A 19,309-nucleotide genomic window follows, 5' to 3' on the forward strand; every position below is an offset into this window, starting at 1 on the left:
GCCTGCGCGCCCGGAGCCTGCGCTCCGCAACGGGAGAGGCCACGACAGTGAGAGGCCCGCATAACGCAAAAAAAAAAAAAAAAAAAACAGTATCTGCTCGCTGCAAACATGTAGCCTCAAAGTTCCCTCCCTCTTCACAACTGTGTAATCATTTCAGATCCCCAACCCTTGCTTAACAAACACTCTTACTTCTTGCCAGCTTCAATCCTAATTCATGACAATTTATCTAACTTTGTGGGGTTTTGCCTTTAGAAGCCTCTCCCATTTTGTAGTCCCAGGGAACATAATTCAAGTGCTTCTTGAAACTGCGTCTCCCTGGCTGCAGTCTTAACAACTCCCCAGTAAATGCCTCCTTATTTCAGTCAGGTCTCCTTTTCTGAAATGTTGGTTAACAAAAGGAAGGCTGGGAATTAACAGCTGGTCATATTGTTGCTCAGAATTAAACCACAGGAGCCAGGGAGAATGGATACTAGAAGGAACTAGCAGCCTTTAGATCCTTCCTGGAATGGAGCAGTCATCAAAATGTAAACTTTGAGAATAATACTGTTCTGAAAGAGATCTTTACGAACCATACATTAAACACCTTCTTTGATCTGTTAGAGGACTGGCTGCATCCTTGCTTTAGGCAAAGGTCTTTGCTTACCTTTGAGAATCAGACTAGCCATTCATCAGAATAAATAAATACAATTTATTTCACACAGGTTGAGGCTGTAGTTGATATACACCAACCGAGTGTCCTATACAATTCCTGAGAGGGAGATTTGCAACATTTATCAAAACCAATAATTTTTCTTTTTTTGCGGTACGCGGGCCTCTCACCGTTGTGGCCTCTCCCGTTGCGGAGCACAGGCTCCGGACGCGCAGGCTCAGCGGCCATGGCTCACGGGCCCAGCCGCTCCGCGGCATGTGGGATCTTCCCAGACCGGGGCACGAACCCGCGTCCCCTGCATCGGCAGGCGGATTCTCAACCACTGCGCCACCACGGAAGCCCAACCAATAAATTTTTAAAAATCCATTCTCTGAGCGAGGATTGTCATTCCTCGCTCAGAAATAAGGAAGTGATTCAAGGAAAGAAAAAGATTTATGTATAAAGCTGTTCACAGCACCCTTATTTATGACAGAAAGAAAAAAATAGTTTACAATCCAAATGTCCTACAATAAAGGAAGGCCTGAGTGAATTAGGGTATGACCATTAGATAGCCATAAAGATCATGCAGCAACATGGGAAAGTGATTGAAAATATACTGGCAGTGAGAAGAAACAAAAAATGGATATGGGTATGGATTAGATTAGAAGGGCACCACTCAGAGACCTAGAATGGTTCTGTCAGGATGTTAGAATTATGAATACGAATGATTTCTGTTTAAATTTCATTTATTGTTCTATAGAAAACAACAGCAATATCAACAACAAAAAAGTAAAATAAATTTACCCAGGTCACTGACCAAGATTTTTCCTCCGATTCTTTCCTATTTGTCCTCTGCGTGATTTTGTCCACGATGTTCCCAGGAAGGACAGTGCTACTCTACGTGAAGGCCATACCTGAGGTCAGGTGAATTAGTCTTCCTGTGGCTTTTATACATCTTCGTGGGTTGACACGCTGATCATCTGTCTCTGAAGCACAGCTCAAGCTGTTTATCATGCATCATCATAGAAATTTTTTTCCAAGTAGTAGGAATAAATTTGCAATCATCTACTTTCCCTTGCCAAGGTTTCTTCATAATCGTTTTCATGAAACTGGAAGCCAGTTGTCCTAGTTTAGATGCAGATTTGTAGGCACCAAAGGGAATTTAAAATATATGGAATTGCTAATCTAGCAATCAAGCCTGTGGGTCTTCAATATGATGCTGTATACCTACCCATCCTACCACTGCCACTACCAAAAGCAGTCCAAATTCTTTCATGGGATTACATAGTTGTCCAGTCTGGCAAGACCTAGAATTAACCTTAGGTTAAAGTAGATGTTAATTTTTTTTTATCTTGACGTTTCCTAAAACGGCCCTACTCCTTGAGATGGATTGTGATTTATGAGTGTGACAATGCATACTCCTTGTCAGCTCGGGAGGCTGGGGACTGTTACAGCTTTAGAAAATGCGATAGAGGAAAACTAACTGACCAGGGGGATTTTCAGAACAGGGGTGGGAGCGCGGGGGTCAGTGATGACAAATGCTCCGCAGCTCAGTAGAGCTGGAAAAGATGGTGTTATTCAGGACACAGGGAAACTCATCCAGAAGCACTCACCAACCGAGCCTGAGGATAGGGTCCTCATGTTCATGGGGCGTACAGCCAAGGCAGGCATGCTTGTGCAGAGAGAAAGAGTTGATTTTCCAGGGATTGAGGGATATGAGATAAAGAGCTCAACCTACTCTATTGAGAATAAACTTCCATAAAGTAATCAAGGAAACAAGAATATTTATCTAGAGAGTTAATCTTAGAGGAGAAACCAACCTGAAGGAGAATGAAAACAGAGAAATTCTGAAACATTCTTTGAGATTTTGCCAAATTAAATTCAAGTTTGTGTGCCTATGTTCTGTGTATAGTGCACACACTGAATTTTTTTACTCTGACGTGAAATTAACTGTGCTCTTCAAATATTGGGCAAGTGTCATCAACTGAAAGAATCTTTGTGGGGAACAAGCACAACCTGAAAAAGGAAACATCAGAGATTCCAGGGCCTTGGTTTTGGAGGCACATTTTATTTGACAGTGCTGGAGAATTAACATCTAGTAGCAGCATAATACAAAAATGTAACACCAATCTACTTAAAACTCATACAATGTGAAATATGTCTTTCAAACAAACAACCCCCCAAAAAACAAAAAAAAAAGTTAGGAGATTTAGAGACCAGTTGATAAAAATGTTAACAAAAATCAAAACTCATTCCATCATCAACAAGTTATAACATACATGGAGTACATTCACTTTACATTCTCAAAAAAGATTGTCATTTTGTTTTCTCTGCAATATGTCAATATATATATATTTATGTATAATATTCACATTCTGGAAGGCAAGAAAAATCTTCAAATTTAATACCCTAAGTTTAAAACATTACATATATTTCACTTAAAATAATCAAAACATTAAAAATAGCAGCAACACTGGTCTTTAAATATTATTACAGTAGATTATTCACATAATGTAGATATATTTGGGTAGCTCTTTCACTATTAATATTATCTAATATAATTTATAAACTCCAAGGTCCCGGTCTCATTGCCAAATAATAATCTAGATTCAATAAATACTATGCAAAGAATAATTATAAAACACAGATTGCAGAACATTCTCCAGACTAGAGAGAATCATACCAAAATGTTTTAGGGAAGAATCAGGTTTGATGGAGGTTTGAAGGCATGCAGGGAATCTGCAGGATTTCCAAAGCAAGAGAGAATGATCTGACAAGCTCCCTGGAATGTCAGAAATTGAATCCTGAGAAATATGTCCATGTGGAGAAGGCACTGCCACCTCTTCTTGGTGCCATGTTTCATTTGAATATGGCATTAAAGTGATTAACCACTGGAAAATTTCCCAATAAACAAAGGATAGAATTATTTCTCACCAGGAGGCAAGACACCAGACCAGGAGGTCGATATTTATTTTTCATCATTTTCACTTATTCTGACGACCAAAGGCATAGAAAACAAGATTTCAACAGGGCTTTGTGTATTTAAGCATGGAGAGTAGGAAAAGTATTTCTACTCCTACTCCTGATCTAAGCCACTGGACCAATTTGCTAATCCTATTCGTTTAAAAGGAGCCCCAGATGTGGTGACAGGGGTTTCTTAGTACCTGGATTCTGTTGCAAAAGTTGCCCCTGCAATTGTGGCTTCTTTTTGTATTTCGAAGGTTTTTTAGAAAAGGTAAATGGTTAGGTGTCACAATGGGGTTAGACCTATGTTTGCCTCACAGTAAGACTGCTTGCTGATATTTCAATAGTTTGTCCTCATTTTCAAACCACTTTATATACTATTTCAATTGATTCTCACACAGAAATGTGTGAGGAAGCCAAGGACACATCCAACTCTTCACTTTATAGACCAAGAAAACTGAGGCTTATGGAGATCATAGTGATTAGACTGTCACGGTCACACACATGGACAAACTGGTAATTTGAAAGGGGTAGGGGAAAAAAAAGGGAAAACAAGCAAGTTCAGGAGAAAAAGAAAGGGAGAGAGAGATGGTGCCACTTGGCAGATCGTATCATAAACTTTAAAACAAGCAAAAGGCATTTCACATGTAGAACACAGACATCTAAAAACATTTAAATACTTGTCTTCCAACAGCCTCATACTGGTCTTGATTACTACATCTTTATGTAGTTATTGAGGCTGACATTGAAACATAAGATCATGGGGAATTTCTTACATGAGTTCCATTATTTCCCAGGAGACATTAAAATATTATAGCCTGTTCTGAGGACCCCACTCCTGACCCATTTCACCTCCAGCACAATAGTTACATGAAAATATATGTATATTTTGACTGATTTTGGTAGTTTTCTAAGGTGTAGGTTTCATAAAATTATCATTAGTGAACATTCTTGCTATGTCCTTAGGAAAATTAGCTTTTTCTCTCTTGGATTGAAGCTGAGAAGACTGCAATGAACTTAGAGCTTTCATAAGATTACGTTTGGACTCCACTTGACAGTTGCTGGAGAAGTAAGAACATTTTTTTAATGACTAATAGTTAATTTAGTAAGCTGTCATATTTCACACAACCTTTTCAAGAGAGTTTAGTGATTCTTAGCTTGACGGTTCCACAAAACAAAATTATACTATTCCATTGTAAAAAAACCTTACATATAAGGATAATCTATGAACAGAAAGGCTTAGGTTCAATGCTCTGGAGAGTGACACTTTGAACTGTTAATCAGTTTTTAAATTTAATCAGTAACTGTATTAAAGAAACAGTTGAATTACAAAGGAGGTCATTCATGACACCACTGCGTAACATGATGGAAAAGTCACACAAATCCCTTTGTTTCTCCTCAGGCACCACCCGTCCCAATCCTCTGGCTTAACTTCACCACCTCCCTAACATCCATACACTAGAAATGCCCCCCCAACAGAGTCACCCAACCCTGAATTGAATAAACGAGGTACTATAGGGTAAGTTATGCTTTTGGCAAGCGGGAAATTGGACAATTCTCTTAGTTCTTCTGAGGTAGTAGAGTCTCTCCTTCTAATATTCTAATGGTTAAGAAAAGTCTAGGGAGCTGAATTAAGAGGCAAGTGGAATGTTGGTCACTGTACGTCAACACTGCTCTGAAACTGGTGGTTATTATGGTTATATAATTACTGCACACTCCACAACTTCGTCAGCGGGACCCTGACTGTTATGTGTACAACTTAAGATATTAAGGTTGCTGTGTGATCGGGGTAAGCCACAGCTCCTTGAGGGCACTGTATAACTCATCACAACTTGGATGCAATTCCTACATGTTTCTAAAAAAGTGCCTGGCATATAGCAGGAACTCAATAGATACCAGATTACTCACTGTTGAAAATCTCCCATTTAGCTCAGTGAGATTACAAGCAAAAACATACATAAAAACACCCAACCAACCACAGACTAATTGTCACTAAAGGCCAGGTCACTTTCCCTTGTGTGTGGAATTGTAGACACCTTTCGGACTATGGGAAGGTTAAACGCAAACGGTACTGGCCATGGTATAGCATGCAATTCCATATTAACCTTATTTCCATCAGGACTTTATCATAATGTGGTTGTGGCTGTTTTAGCCATAAATAACTTTTCTGAAGATAAAGTGATCCACTCTCTCTGCTGTTCTTCAAGCTTTTCTGCCAAGCATTTAATCAAGACAGGGTCCACCTTAGAATCAAATTTATTAGCAAACCAATGTCCATCTTTCATAAGCCACCTTAGTTCTGCTGTTCCATAGATACACACACTTCGGAGGTGAGAGCCAGTACAACTGGGATAGAAAAGGCCTTCTAGATAATTCCATTTGACCAGGCGGGTCTTACTCTGTAGGTCAGACACATCCTGGGCTGTCCTAGAAATCTCCCCGGGGATTCCTGGTACCCGAATTAAGGTAGCCCAAAAGTGCTCATCAGGCGAGTACGTATCTTTAGACCAGGCAAAAAAGTCTTTAACGAGGGAGTTGTTGAGAACATATTTAACAAATGCTCGACTTAAAACAAAATAAGCACTGCCGACAAATATCTCAATGTTATGAGGGGGGGCTTCCTTGGAGATGTTTGTCCTCACTGGTAGTTTCACATATTCATAAGACACCTGTCTGAGTTCATGGTGATAAGTGAATCTTTCCATCTTAGTGTTAGGGGGTTTCACTGTCTCTAACATATTTGATCCATTGAGTTTCTTCAACTCTGACACTAATTCAAAGTTTGATTTCAAAGGAAAATCCTGCCCACACAGGTTGATAACATATTTCCACTGAACTGAAGACTTGAGAAGGTCTGACAAGCAATTTAAATCAGCCTGGAGTCTGGAAATGTGTGCATATTGCACAATCTCTAATTTAGAAGCAATGAAAATATTGGAGAAGCACTTAGCTAAATTGTTCATGGCAACTTTGAAGGTATCAGATGATTTACGGTCATAATGGATGCAATAAATATTGTGCTGGTTGTATATAGCATGGATTAGCCTTTCAACCATAATCGCATCTTTGTGAACAACCAAAGAATAGGCGATTGGGAAGCTTTTCTCCTCCCTCGAAACAAGCTTTTCATGGTAGCTTCGTAGGGCCTGATAAATGTCACAATCACTGGTCATTGCCACGACATCATCATCATCCAAGTCGATAATGGTTCTTCTTCTTATTTCCAGACTCTTGCCAATTTCCAAAGGTTCCTGTTCATAGACACCTGAACAGTTAATCTCATACCCGATTTCATTCTTAACATGGGTATATCTGTTCTTTACAAAAGGCGAGGTACTTAGGGAGTACTCAACCAAGTAAATGCCTCTTTCAGGGAAGAGGAGGCGTTTCACATTTAGAAGCTTCAACAAGGAGAACAGCCATAGGGTTAGAAACAGGATGAAAACTTTCTGCTTTAGGTGGTATTTAAAACAACATTTGAATGTCTTCATTCTGTAAGAGAACAAAGGAATAATTCAGTTGAAATATGAAGAGAAAATTAGTTCAGTTCAACCAACATCCACTGGGTGCCTACCACACACCAGGCAGAATGCTGGGCCCAAAGATGATTAAAACAAGATTCTTGTCCTTAAAAGAATCCAGAGAGCTTCCCTGGTGGCGCAGTGGTTGAGAGTCCGCCTGCTGATGCAGGGGACACGGGTTCGTGCCCCGGTCTGGGAAGATCCCACATGCCGCGGAGCGGCTGGGCCCGTGAGCCATGGCCGCTGAGCCTGCGCATCCGGAGCCTGTGCTCCGCAAAGGGAGAGGCCACAACAGTGAGAGGCCCGCGTACCGGAAAGAAAAAAAAAATAATCCAGAAACAAGGAAGTGAAAATATGTACAATGGTTGTATTTTGTCGTTATCTGTGTTAACTATACCTAATTTTGAGAGATGTTGGTTACCAAATAGAATGAAAAATAATGTTAACTCCTAAAATATAGGTATTAAGTATCTTAACTGTCTGTATTTGTGCTTAGCATATTGGGGGAGGGATTGCTCTGGTTTGGACAGAGGCCTAGAGAATTGGATGTTGTCAAGAGGTCACTAGAAGTGCAAATGACCCACCTGAGGCTAAAAGGAATATCCATCTTGATTCTACCTTCTAGATCTGATGTCAAGTGGGGAAAGCCCAGTGAATCACTGCTATAAACTGAATGTCTGCACCCCCCCCCCAACCCCTGCCTCAAATTTTAAGTTGAAACCTAATTGCCAATGTGATTGTATAAGGAGGTGGGGCTTTTGGGTAAGTTTTTAGGTCATGAGGGTGGAGTCCGCAAAAATAGGATTGGTGTCCTTATAAAAGAGAACCCAGGAAGTTCCCTTGCCCCTTCCACCATGTGAGGACACGGTGGGAAGCTTGTTGTCTATGAACCAGGAAGCAAGTTTTCATCAGGCACGGAATCTGCTGGAGCCTTGATCTTGGATTTCCCAGCCACTAGAACTGTGAGAAATACATTTCTGTTGTTGATAAGCCTCCCAGTCTGTGGTATTTTATCATAGCTGCCTGTGTGGACTAAGACACCCACCTTCAGAAATAAGAGCAGTAGGCAGACCCCCAAAGGAGCTATAGTAAATATTAGACACTAAAATTTTATATACATTATATAAATTTGGTAAACTTGCACATTTCACTTATTTATTTTGTTAGGCCCCATTTCCTCACAGGGATTAGAAATTTAGCCCTTAAAATGAAAAGAACCTGATGCATTGAGAGAAGGTGGGGGGCCAGGAGCCAGTCTGGCAGAATCTGTCAGTTTTACGAACCCATCCAGAAGAGCTCATGTGCGTGCAAAAAAGGTGTGTAATGAGAAGCTTCCCTGAAGTTAAGGCTGAAGACTGAAAAGCACTAAAATGCCCTACGGGGCATTGATTAATTACACCCACACGGTGTGAAAAAGCCTGAGAAGAATCTGCACATATCCCCGTGGAACAGTCCCCACTGTAGACTGTGAAACAGAAATAAGGAACAGTGTAGAGTGAGCTCACATATGTGTCCAAAAAAGAGTATATACACCCAGAAGCCTAGACACAAAGAGCACACGTTGCCAAACGTTTTCTTTCCCTGTCACAACTACTCACCTCTGCGGCTGTAGTGGGAAAGCAGCCATAGACTGTGTGTAAATGACTGGGTGTGGCTGGGCTCCAATAAAACTTTATTTACAAAAGCAGGCAGCTGGCTGGATCCGGCCCACAGGCCAATACTTCCAGAAGGACTAAGGATCTGGAGCCTGGGGAGGAGGGGGATTTACTTATCACTGAATAGCCTTTTGGACTATTAGAATGTTGAAAATGATTTTATTACTTTATCAGATAAAAATGGGCTACCCAACAGAAGGGCATTACATGTGCTTATTTGGGGAGCAGCAGGAAATGGAGAAATGCAGGGAGTATTACCCAGAGGCTCGAGGACAGGAGGGCTGACCAAGCTCCTAGGCCTGCTTCCAGGAGGTTCAATTACTGAGAACTGGGGAGGTCTGAGGAGCCCACATACAATTTCCTTACACATCTCAATAAATCTTAAACGAGGACATAATCATTGTACCCAATTTCCTTAGAAGAGGTAGCAAGGCATTTGAACCTGATTTACTTTTGTAGTTTTCTTTTATACAGATTGATTGAAAAAGCTCTCCTAGGAATGCCATACTCTCATTCACCCTCACTTGAATTACCCTCCTTTAAAGAACCATACCTTATTTATCAACGCCGAACTGTCCTGTAGAATCTGGGTCCTCCCCACCACACCTCAGTCTCTCCTCTGGGGGTTTCTCCGGGGTCCTATTCTTAGCTTCCTGCTCTTCTCACAAACACTCTTCCTTGCTTTCGGGATTTCCATGTATACCTTCCATGTATATACATTGCCAACACCTTTATCTTCAGCACCTACGTCTGGCCCAAGCTTCTGACGTGAACATCCAAATGCTTGATAGACATCTCCACTAGATAGCCCACGGGCACTCAACATCAGTGAGTCCATAACCGAACAGGACACCTTCACCTCTCCTGTGTTTTCTGTCTCAGTTTATCCACTCAATGACCCAAGCTCGAAACTCGAGAGCCGCCCGACTCTTCCATCTCCTGTACACCCACAGAATCATCTCACAAATACGCCTCAAATTCATCCCTTCTTCTCCTTCTCCGTTACCGAGTCCAGACAACATCTTTGCTGACCAGCATCACACTTACATAAAAGGGCAAAGGCTTCAGTGCCTGGGGATAACCTGATGACATCTCCCCAGACTGGGAAAAGGTCAAAAGCCCCTTTCAAGATTTGATAAAAGCTCATTCTCATCAAAAGGCTTGCACCTCCACCCCTTGTTCCTTCTAACTTGGGGGAAAGGAATGCTTTCGGTCAGAGGCAATTCTGGTGTGGTGAGTAGGTGAAGGGGCTTTACTTGGACTTAGGACAGGGCAGAATAGGGAAGGCTGCTTGTTTCGCCTGATGTTAAAGGCTGTCCCGGAGACAGATGAGCTCTCCCGCTTAAAGATGTCTGGCGTGGGAAGAAAGTCAGAAAGCAAGGCCTCTGGGCTGGCCCGATTCCCTCCTCTTCTTCCTTTAGAATCAATTCTTGTCCCTGGCTGGAGAAGCTCAGACACAGGGCCCAGAGCTAGCTCCCCCAGGACTCCTCAGTGTGCCTGCCGCCTCTCCTTCCCTGGTGCCCTGTGACCTGACCCTCCCTCTCTGGGCAAGCAGCCATGGCCTCCTGGCTCAACTCAGACTGTCGACGCACTAGCTGGAGTTGGGAAGTGTGTGCTCCAGGCCTTCTCAGGAAGGGCAGGGAAGCGCGGGTGCAGGAGGTCGGAGATCACAGTTCTCAACCTTAGCTTTTCTCAGGACACAACCTCTGCGTGATACCCACAGCCCCTCCCAGCACAGACGATGTTGACATACATACAATGCTGTAGAATGAATGCCTGCAAGCTTCCATGTAATGCTCTTTGTTAATTTAATAACATCATTATTATTAATTCAGAGTCACTCAGTAAAGAGTTGTTGGAACTCCCCTGGTGGTCCAGTGGTTAAGTTCGCCTTCTAATGCAGGGGGTGCGGGTTCAATCCCTAGGATCCCAGGTCGGGGAGCTAAGACCCCACATTCGTCACGGCCAAAAAGCCAAAGCATAAAACAGAAGCAATATTGTAACAAATTCAATAAAGACTTTTTAAAAGGTCCACATCGAAAAAAATCTTTTAAAAAACCCCCCCAAAACAGTTGTTACTTGGGGTGCTGTTCTACCAGGGGCCAGGGATGGAGGGATGGGAATGATTTCCAGAGGCGTGACCCAGGTCTGACTGGAGCTGCCTGGGCTAAGGCTGGCAATTACGCGGCCATGTCTTTCCTAGGAAACCAGGGCAGCGAGGTCTCCTACAAACACCCCACCCACTCTTTCCCCCCTTAAAAGTTCATGGGCAGAGAGCAGGCAGGTGTTTTGCTGCCACGAGGTAGTCTTACATTAAGAATAATTCCCCACCCCTGGCAGAAGGGGTATTTCTCTCCCACCCACCCAAGCAGACGAGGAAGCTGACCTGCTTAGGGAGTTATCACCACACGGGCGCGAGTGCCTAGTGATGACGCAGAATGGAGAAGGAAATGGCAGTAAGGGTTGATTGCTACATCAAATGAGGTCTATTTGGATAATTCAATAAAACCCCAACAGGGATGTGGAATGAAGCATTTTCCCCAAACCATCTTCTTTTCCTCTACCCTCCCAGGCATTGTTTACAGTCTTAAAGGAAACAGCAGGCGCACCAAGGTACACCCCAGCTAAGTGGCTATAATTGCGTTCAGGGCTAAATGGCCACAGCCATTAGCAGCTTTTCAACCAACTCTCCTTCGTCAGCAATTCGACAGCAATTTAAAACCCAGGGCTGTCACTGAAGTATGTGACTCCTAACCCAGGGCAAGAGGGCGAATGGTAAATCACCAACGAACTGGAGGAAGGGTTGTGCATGTGGTTTAGCTTAGGCACCAAGAATGCGGGGCCCACCGTGCATGTTGCAGATGAGGTCGCCTCTGCCCCCTCCGCACCCCGCCCCCGCGCCCGTCCTGCCCCCTCCCTGCACACCTGCACGTCTTCCCAGGAGCTCACACAGGTGTGTATGTGTGTGTGGGTGGGCGCATCGGGAGGAGAAGAGAAAGTTGTGCAAGGGCTTCAGGATGCCGCAGACCCGGACATGGATTCCTGGAGAAGCAGTGGCTTTAAGACCAATCAAACTACGCCTGGTTTTCTGGTCTCAAATTGGGGATTAGAAGTGCCCCCGCTGGGGCTGTGAGAGCTCTGGAGCCTGGGTGAAAGGAGTTGCCCGCAGAGGTCCTCAGGGCACATTATACAGGTCTTTTCTTTCCCGGCACCCAGATTGCCTGACTCCAAATCTTAGAGGTTTTCCAGTGTATTACACAGGACGTGCTGGTGTTTTTGTTTCGTTTGTTTTTAAGAAAAGAATCCACTAAACAATTTTAGGCAATGTGAAGGAAATGACCTTCACTTTTATGACCAAAGGAGGAGGTGGAAAGGGCAGGAGGAAAGATAAAGCGGCTGGGAGCTAATAAGACCTTGCTCCGGGCTGAGCTGGAGAAGAGGCAACCGCACGTGGTCCTGGCGGCACAGCCTGGCTTCAGCTTGCGGGAGGCCCCTGCGCTGGACCCTGGATGAGCCCCTCAACCTCTCCACACCTCTGTGTCCCCATCAGTAAAAAGACGTTAATACTAGTAACTATCTCAAAGGGCCTTTGACGTTAAGTGAGGTAATGCATGCGAAGTGCTTTGGCACAGTCCAGATCTTGACTGCCTGGTTAATGCAGGTGTGACTTCAATACTTTAGAACCAATGCTTGAATGTGTCCACGTAATGCTCGTTATTTAGTAATATCATTATTCTTAATGTAGAATCACTCAATAAAGGGTTGTTACTCGGGGCATTGTTCTAGGTACTCCGTATGTAATAACTCAGTTCCCTCCACAGACCAATGAGGTAGATACTACCTCTCCCTCTTTTACAAGACGGGAAACTGAGGCACGTGGAGATAAAGAAATTGCCCAAGGTTATAAAGAATTAGAAAGTGCTTAAAAAAAAAAAAAAAAGTGCTTTAGTTGGAACTTGAACCCAGAGAGTCTTTCTCCAGGGATGAACCCTCTAGGCAATGCTGTCTCTTGGAATATAAATCTAAAAATACTCCTTATTTTCCACAACAGTTTTAGTCCTTGATTAAAATTTCTCATTACTGTGTCTTATCTAGCTGTCCTAAAGTTGGAACAGAAGTAAACATGAAACAACGTTTGAAGTCCTCAGAACTTCCACCCAGTTTAAGGGCTTATTTAGACAGAGAATCAGCCTGGAGGAATGCTGGCTGATGAACACGTTCTGTTCCCGCAATCAGAGGCTGGCGCCAATCCACATGCCAGTGAAGAGATCCGTCAATCTCCCAGCCAGTGGAATCCACTAAAGGAAAAGAAAGCCAGCTCCTCCTAAGAAATTCTGCCATCAGTCACACTTGTATCCTGTCACTGACTATTCACTGATTCACTTGTACTTGTTGTGACCAGTGACACAGATTGGGCTCTCTGAGAATTACTAATTGTTTTAGAAAACTGCCTGGGTGCAATCTCTCTCTACGTGGTGAATATTTCCTCTATGGGTCACCTGTAAATTCTTAAAGTTTGTATCATTATATGTCAGTGTAAAAAATAGGCTTTGAAGAGTTTATGGATTTGGAAATGTCAGCATTTTGTTTCTTTCTAAAGTCTTACAAAGAGGAATCACTTAAGAACACTAATATAAAGATGAGCTCCCTCAAAAAAAAAAAAAAAAAAAAATCCTGATCTAGTTGAATAAGCCAAGGTCCTCCTACTGCACCTCTTTGATTTCAATAAAGCCATTGATCCTCCCCTTGGTGACATGCTCATCACCAAACCCAAGGAAAGTTTTGGAGTAAGACCATTAGTGGGAGGATGACTCAGCTGAGATGCCCCCATAGCACCTGAAGTCAGCAAAGGGGCAGAAAGGCAAGTTTCTTGCTCTGATGACCTTACGTCTTCATTGTTCTAGAGGGAAGATTGCAAAAGGCAAATAATTGTCAGACTGTGTGCAGCTAAACAGTAAGAATGGTCTCACTGGGTCATCAATACCATATAATATAAATTGAGGACAAACATCCTCGAATAATAAGAGGTTATAGTCTCAAAAAGGAAAAAAAAAAAAGGTTTTCCATTCTCTGTTTGTAAAAGTAAACTTTCTTCTTTATTTGCTTAAATCAGCAAGTCAAAATAGTCTAAAAAAGAAAACAAAGCTCACCAGTAATCTGCCACCTGGCCATAGCATTCTGTGGCAGTATGTCCATCCAGACTGTTTTGCCTTCCTTTCTTTTTTCCTTTGGTAAAAACAAAAAATTTTTTAAATTACAAAAAGTTTTTTTTGGGTTTCCCTGGTGGCGCAGTCGTTGAGAGTCCGTCCCCAATGCAGGGGACGCGGGTTCGTGCTCTGGTCCGGGAAGATCCCACATACCCCTAAGCGGCTAGGCCCGTGAGCCATGGCCGCTGAGCCTGCGCGTCCGGAGCCTGCGCTCCGCGGCGGGAGAGGCCACAACAGTGAGAGGCCTACGTGCCGCAAAAATAAATAAATAAAGCTCTCTTTAAAAAAAAAAAAAAAAAAAAAGTTTTTTTTAGGTTTCTTTTTTAAATTAATTTTTATTGGAATATAGCTGATTTACAATATTGTATTAGTTTCAGGTGTATGGCAAAGTGAATCAGTTATACATATACATATCTCCACTCTTTTTTAGATTCTATTCCCATAAGGTATTGAGTATTGAGTTCCCTGTGCTATACAGTAGGTTCTTATTAGTTATCTGTTTTATACAGTAGTTTGTATATGTCAACCCCAGTCTCCCAATTTATCTCCCCCACCCCCGGCTTGCTTTTTTTTTTTTTTTTTTTTTTTTTTTTCTGCGGTACGCGGGCCTCTCACTGCTGTGGCCTCTCCCGTTGCGGAGCACAGGCTCCGGACGCGCAGGCTCAGCGGCCATGGCTCACGGGCCCAGCCGCTCCGCGGCATGTGGGATCTTCCCGGACCGGGGCACGAACCCGTGTCCCCTGCATCGGCAGGCGGACTCTCAACCACTGCGCCACCAGGGAAGCCCCCGGCTTGCTTTTTAACAAGAAGGCTCACTCCTTAGGCACTGTCTTGGCTGTTTCTTTCATTTCACAATATACTGTGAATGAGTCCTCTTCTAAACTGGGTCTGTGAACTGTTAGAAAGTAAACAATTTCTGAGGTCAACATAATTTTCTATAGGAAAAAAACAACTGAAATAATAGAATTGACTTTTCTGGGCCTTCCCCACCAAAGCTGAATTAATTATCCCATAATTCTTGAAGAAGCTTAGAAGGAAAATCCTAAAGCTGACAAGAACTTCAATGGTGATTGAGTCCAAATTCCTCCTTCTCTAAATGAGGAAGCAGAGACCTACCCATCATTAGACCCTGTTTCACTCTCGGGATGCCGGGAACACGTTCCCCCATTATATACATGTTTGTATATCCAGCTGCTCCCCCTTAAGGGAGTGGACAGAGGGGGACGTCTACTCTACTCCCCCTACCCAGGCCTCCTCAGGTGGTACTCAGTCCAGCTTGGCTCCACTGCCCCCTCAGCTGAGGCTGTTCTGGTCAAAGTCAACAAAAATCTTCATGCTGCCAGAGTCAGAGGACACAGACCTGTTGCTCTCTAATGATCTATGCTGAGCTCCAGTACCATTTACATTATCTTATGAATTCCATTCAATAAACCTGTGAGGGAGGTACCATCATTGTCTCCATTTTTCAGATTAGGAAACTGAGTCACAGAGGATAAGCAGCTAGTATGTGAAGGAGTCAGGATTTTCAACTGCGGCCCGATTTCACAGCCTACGCTGTTAACCATAATGCGAGGTTGCCATTCCAATCTCTTGGCAGTAGAAAAACCCTGCTGGTTCTGCATCCAAAATGTAGGGGATGTAGGGGAATCCACCCATCCCTTTCCACTCTAACCCAAACCAGCATCAACTCTTGCCTGTATATGAAATAACTTCCTCACTAGCCTCCCTGGCTTCCCTCTAACCCAGGGGTCCCCAACCCCAGGTCCGTGAGCCGCACAGCAGGAGGTAGGCGGCGGGACAGCGAGGGAAGCTTCATCTGCAGCTCCCCATCACTCACATTACTTCCTGAGCCTTCCCCCACCCCTCCACTCTAGTCCATGGAAAAACTGTCTTCCACGAAACCAGTCCCTGGTGCCAAAAATGTTGGGGACCGCTGCTCTAACCCACTCTCTGTACTGTAGCCAAAAGGGTCTTTTAAACCCATCAATCATATCACTCCCCCTCCCTACCCTACTTCTTACACTTAGACCACCTTCACTTGGGTTTCATTGCACTTACAGTAAAATCAGAAATCCTTTCCACGGACAGAGGCCCAGCCTGTTCCTGCCCCTGCCTTCCTCTCCAACATCATGTTTTGTTTTTTTTTTTTGACATCCTTGTGTGGAGGTTCTGCATGATGTTTATTGGCTAGTTTCTCAGGGGGTTGACAGTAACATTAACACTTCATACATGGCTGAGAAAAAAAAATGTGCTTTTTTCTTTAAAAACAAAAAAATTAAAATACCCAGCATCATAAATAAAGTAGGTTATCGTATTCTCTCTCTCTTTTTTTTTTTTTGCAGTACGTGGGCCTCTCACTGCTGTGGCCTCTCCCGTCGCAGAGCACAGGCTCCGGACACGCAGGCCCAGCGGCCGTGGCCCACGGACCCAGCTGCTTCGCGGCACGTGGGATCCTCCTGGACCGGGGCACGAACCCGTGTCCCCTGCATCGGTAGGCAGATTCCCAACCACTGCGCCACCAGGGAAGCCCCGTATTCTCTTATTTTTGATCCCCCCGACTTTCTGCTTCAAACACAATAACGGTCCTAGTAGTGCTGGAGCCCGGGGGCTTGAGGTGAGAGGGTGAGGGTCTGCTTCCACAGTTTGCACTGAATTCTCTCCAACTTCATGTTATTCTGCTTTTTTCTTGCTCATTAAGCTCTAAGCAATACCAGCCTTTCTGCAAGTTCCTAGAACACCACAGTCTCTTTCCTGCCTCAGGACCTTTGCACTTGCTCTTCCCATGTTGAGATCATTTTTCCCCGAATCCCGGCCTGACTGGCCCTTCCATATCCCTCAAGCCATAGGAGAAATATCTTTTCCTCTGATCATCCCTGATCACCCTTCTCGAATCTCTTTCCTCACTGTCACACTCTTTGTTTTCTTCTCAGCACTCATCACAGCAGCAGTTACTTTGTTTACTTGTTTATTTCGATCTCTGGGATAGGCCTCATTTACGCTCTACCCCCTGCCCCATGTACATACCTACCTGGCACAGGGTGGTTGCTCAGCAGAACAAAATCAGAACACCCAAGTTCTATGTAGGCTCCGCCACCAAAAATGCCTCAAGTGTCCCTGGCAAGTCATTTAATGTTGGGTAAGTCTTTACTTCCCAAATGTTGAAGGGGATAATGGTTTTGCTATCCCACAATGCTGTTATGAAAGTCTTATGATACAATGCATGTGAAATAGCTATGGAAGGAAAACTGTGGTATGCAGAAGTCAGGTACTAGAACCTTTACAAGATGAATGATTTTTTGGGAAACCAACATATTGACTTTTTCCCAGTTTTCTAAATAGTACATTCATTATATTTCTAAAATAGTATATTCATTATTCTCTTCATTCTGACATTCTAATTATTATTTGTTTTTCACTTCCTGACAACATTCTTTTTTGTTAATGTCTGAAGTGTATTGTTCCCGAAGATGTACATACACCTATCTTTGATTTTTGAAAGGTAGGAAGATGGTTACTCTAGTTAAACTTCAGAATTTTTTCCCCAGTCTGCTCAATTTTTTGAAAGATCGAGAGCCAAAGAATTCCTTTAAAAGATATCCAAGAAGAGCAAATGGAACTAGTTCTGCGCAGTTACAACCAGATAAACTGTTACTGTAACTTTATGCATTGCAGAAGCTGTAAACTTTTCCCCTGAGTTATCTTCAGGGGCAATTCTCTAGAAAGTACAAAACTGCAATGACTTGTTCTAGCATCCCTGGCAGGCAAAGCCATCCCCAGGGACCACGTAAGAAAGTGGTCCTGAGGAATCTGCAGCAATGCGAGTACACAAAACATACCCTCAAACAGGGCCTCCAACGGCTCAGTTTCTCAGATCATATGTCCAGTTAAAACTGTCTCACTCAGGGAAACAAGATGCCCTCTTCCAAAGGGGCTCTGGTTGAGGTCCCTGTGGACCATGTCACAACTGATAGCTTCCTCTACAGGCAGCAGGCTTCTCTTTACAAGCACAAAGACTATGGTCACCGCTTTCCTTAAACGAAGGTCTACCTAACCTGCAAGATTTGAGAACAGAGGTCTGAATAAAAATCCTGGACGGTAATATCAGTCTATCAACCACCTCTTTAGATTACAATTCTTCCAAATAGTAACTTGGCTGGAGCCTCTCCGGTTTGGGGAGATTTATAGGGTCATTTAAGGTCACGTGGAAAACAGCAACCCACATTAGGATGTATTTACCCCACGGTGGTCCCTCAAGGTCATCGCAAATCTGGGCTTGCAGCAGTAGAGGAAAAAAAGTGCCAAATTCAGCCAGTTTTTTTATAGTCACACCAATTAGGAGACAGCCAACGATTCTGGCTTTGTTGCATCTGGTCCACAGGGCAAAACTCAAAAGCTGATTGTGTATCATGCTGGGAAAACTATATGGCTAAGAAGTCTTTAGTAGGAAGTCAGAAGGACCAGAAATGATCCTACTGAATGAAAAGTTTTTTATTTTGTAACAATTTATGACCCTCATTATGTTGCAAAACATTGTTTTTCCATAGAAACAAAAAACAAAAACAAAAATGCTGGTGGGGGGTGAGGTCGGTTCAAAAATACCTATGCCCTCAAATTTCAGCTCTAATGGCAACAGCTTAAATCAAATGTTTCCTTCTTTGTAGATATAAAAGGTTACAAAAAAGGTGCTCATTGAGGTATTCAATCTTTATCTTCCAAGCTTTATAAACAGAGATGTTACATTCCTTTCTCCAGTTCTCTTCTCTGCCTTCCACACTTAGCTAGCCCAATACAGAACCAATATATAGTTTATGTTTTACGTTCTAACTTAAAAATATGGCTTTATTTTGGCTTCTTTTTCTATAAAGAGGAAAAACTGCATTGAAAAACATTTAACTCCTTAAAAAAAACCAAACAATCACATGTTTAGTGCACTAGAAAGAAAAAAGAACTTTCTCTGCCCAGGGTCTACATGATGTGATTTCCACCCCATCTCACCCCACCCCAGAAATTTCTGGAAGCACTTCTTTGGTATTATATATGGCTAACTCTCTATTTTACACTGCCGAAATTAATTTATCAAAGGTTATGCAGCAACTGAAGAGACGCAGTAACTGATTTCTACACCTGCATTTAAAGTAGAATTTCCAATGCTGTAACTGCATCAGAGGGAGCACAGGGACCCACAGAGGTGAATCAAGGGTACAAACAGCAAAAATGGCTTAAAGCCAGGCCACACTCTCCATGAATGGATTAGATACACTCAGTTTTAAATCATCAGAAAGGCTCCTTTGTTTACCTTCTGTGTTCTGCCACTGTGGTGGGGAGCTGAGCCAG

The 19,309-nt window shown here is 43.1% G+C and overlaps 1 protein-coding gene across 5 annotated transcripts in view; it reads right to left on the bottom strand.

Annotated features, from left to right (window-relative positions):
* The window catches only part of GCNT4 (glucosaminyl (N-acetyl) transferase 4), a 128,193-nt gene that overhangs the window by 96,642 nt on the left and 12,242 nt on the right, over positions 1 to 19,309 (bottom strand). For 3 of the 5 annotated variants that reach the window (XR_010840168.1, XR_010840169.1, XR_010840170.1), the window contains exon 2: positions 1,446 to 7,084. Coding sequence is in view for 2 of the 5 variants with exons in the window: in XM_067031161.1 (XP_066887262.1) it covers positions 5,719 to 7,084; positions 8,712 to 8,740 (1,395 nt within the window). In the remaining 3 variants the exon portion in view is untranslated. Of the gene's footprint in view, positions 1 to 1,365; positions 7,085 to 8,711; positions 8,861 to 19,309 lie in introns of those variants that run through there. The other 2 variants (XM_067031161.1, XM_059062769.2) reach the window with 2 other exon arrangements.

This window comes from Kogia breviceps, chromosome 4 (genome assembly GCF_026419965.1).
Source record: "Kogia breviceps isolate mKogBre1 chromosome 4, mKogBre1 haplotype 1, whole genome shotgun sequence".
NCBI classification, from domain to species: domain Eukaryota; kingdom Metazoa; phylum Chordata; class Mammalia; order Artiodactyla; family Physeteridae; genus Kogia; species Kogia breviceps.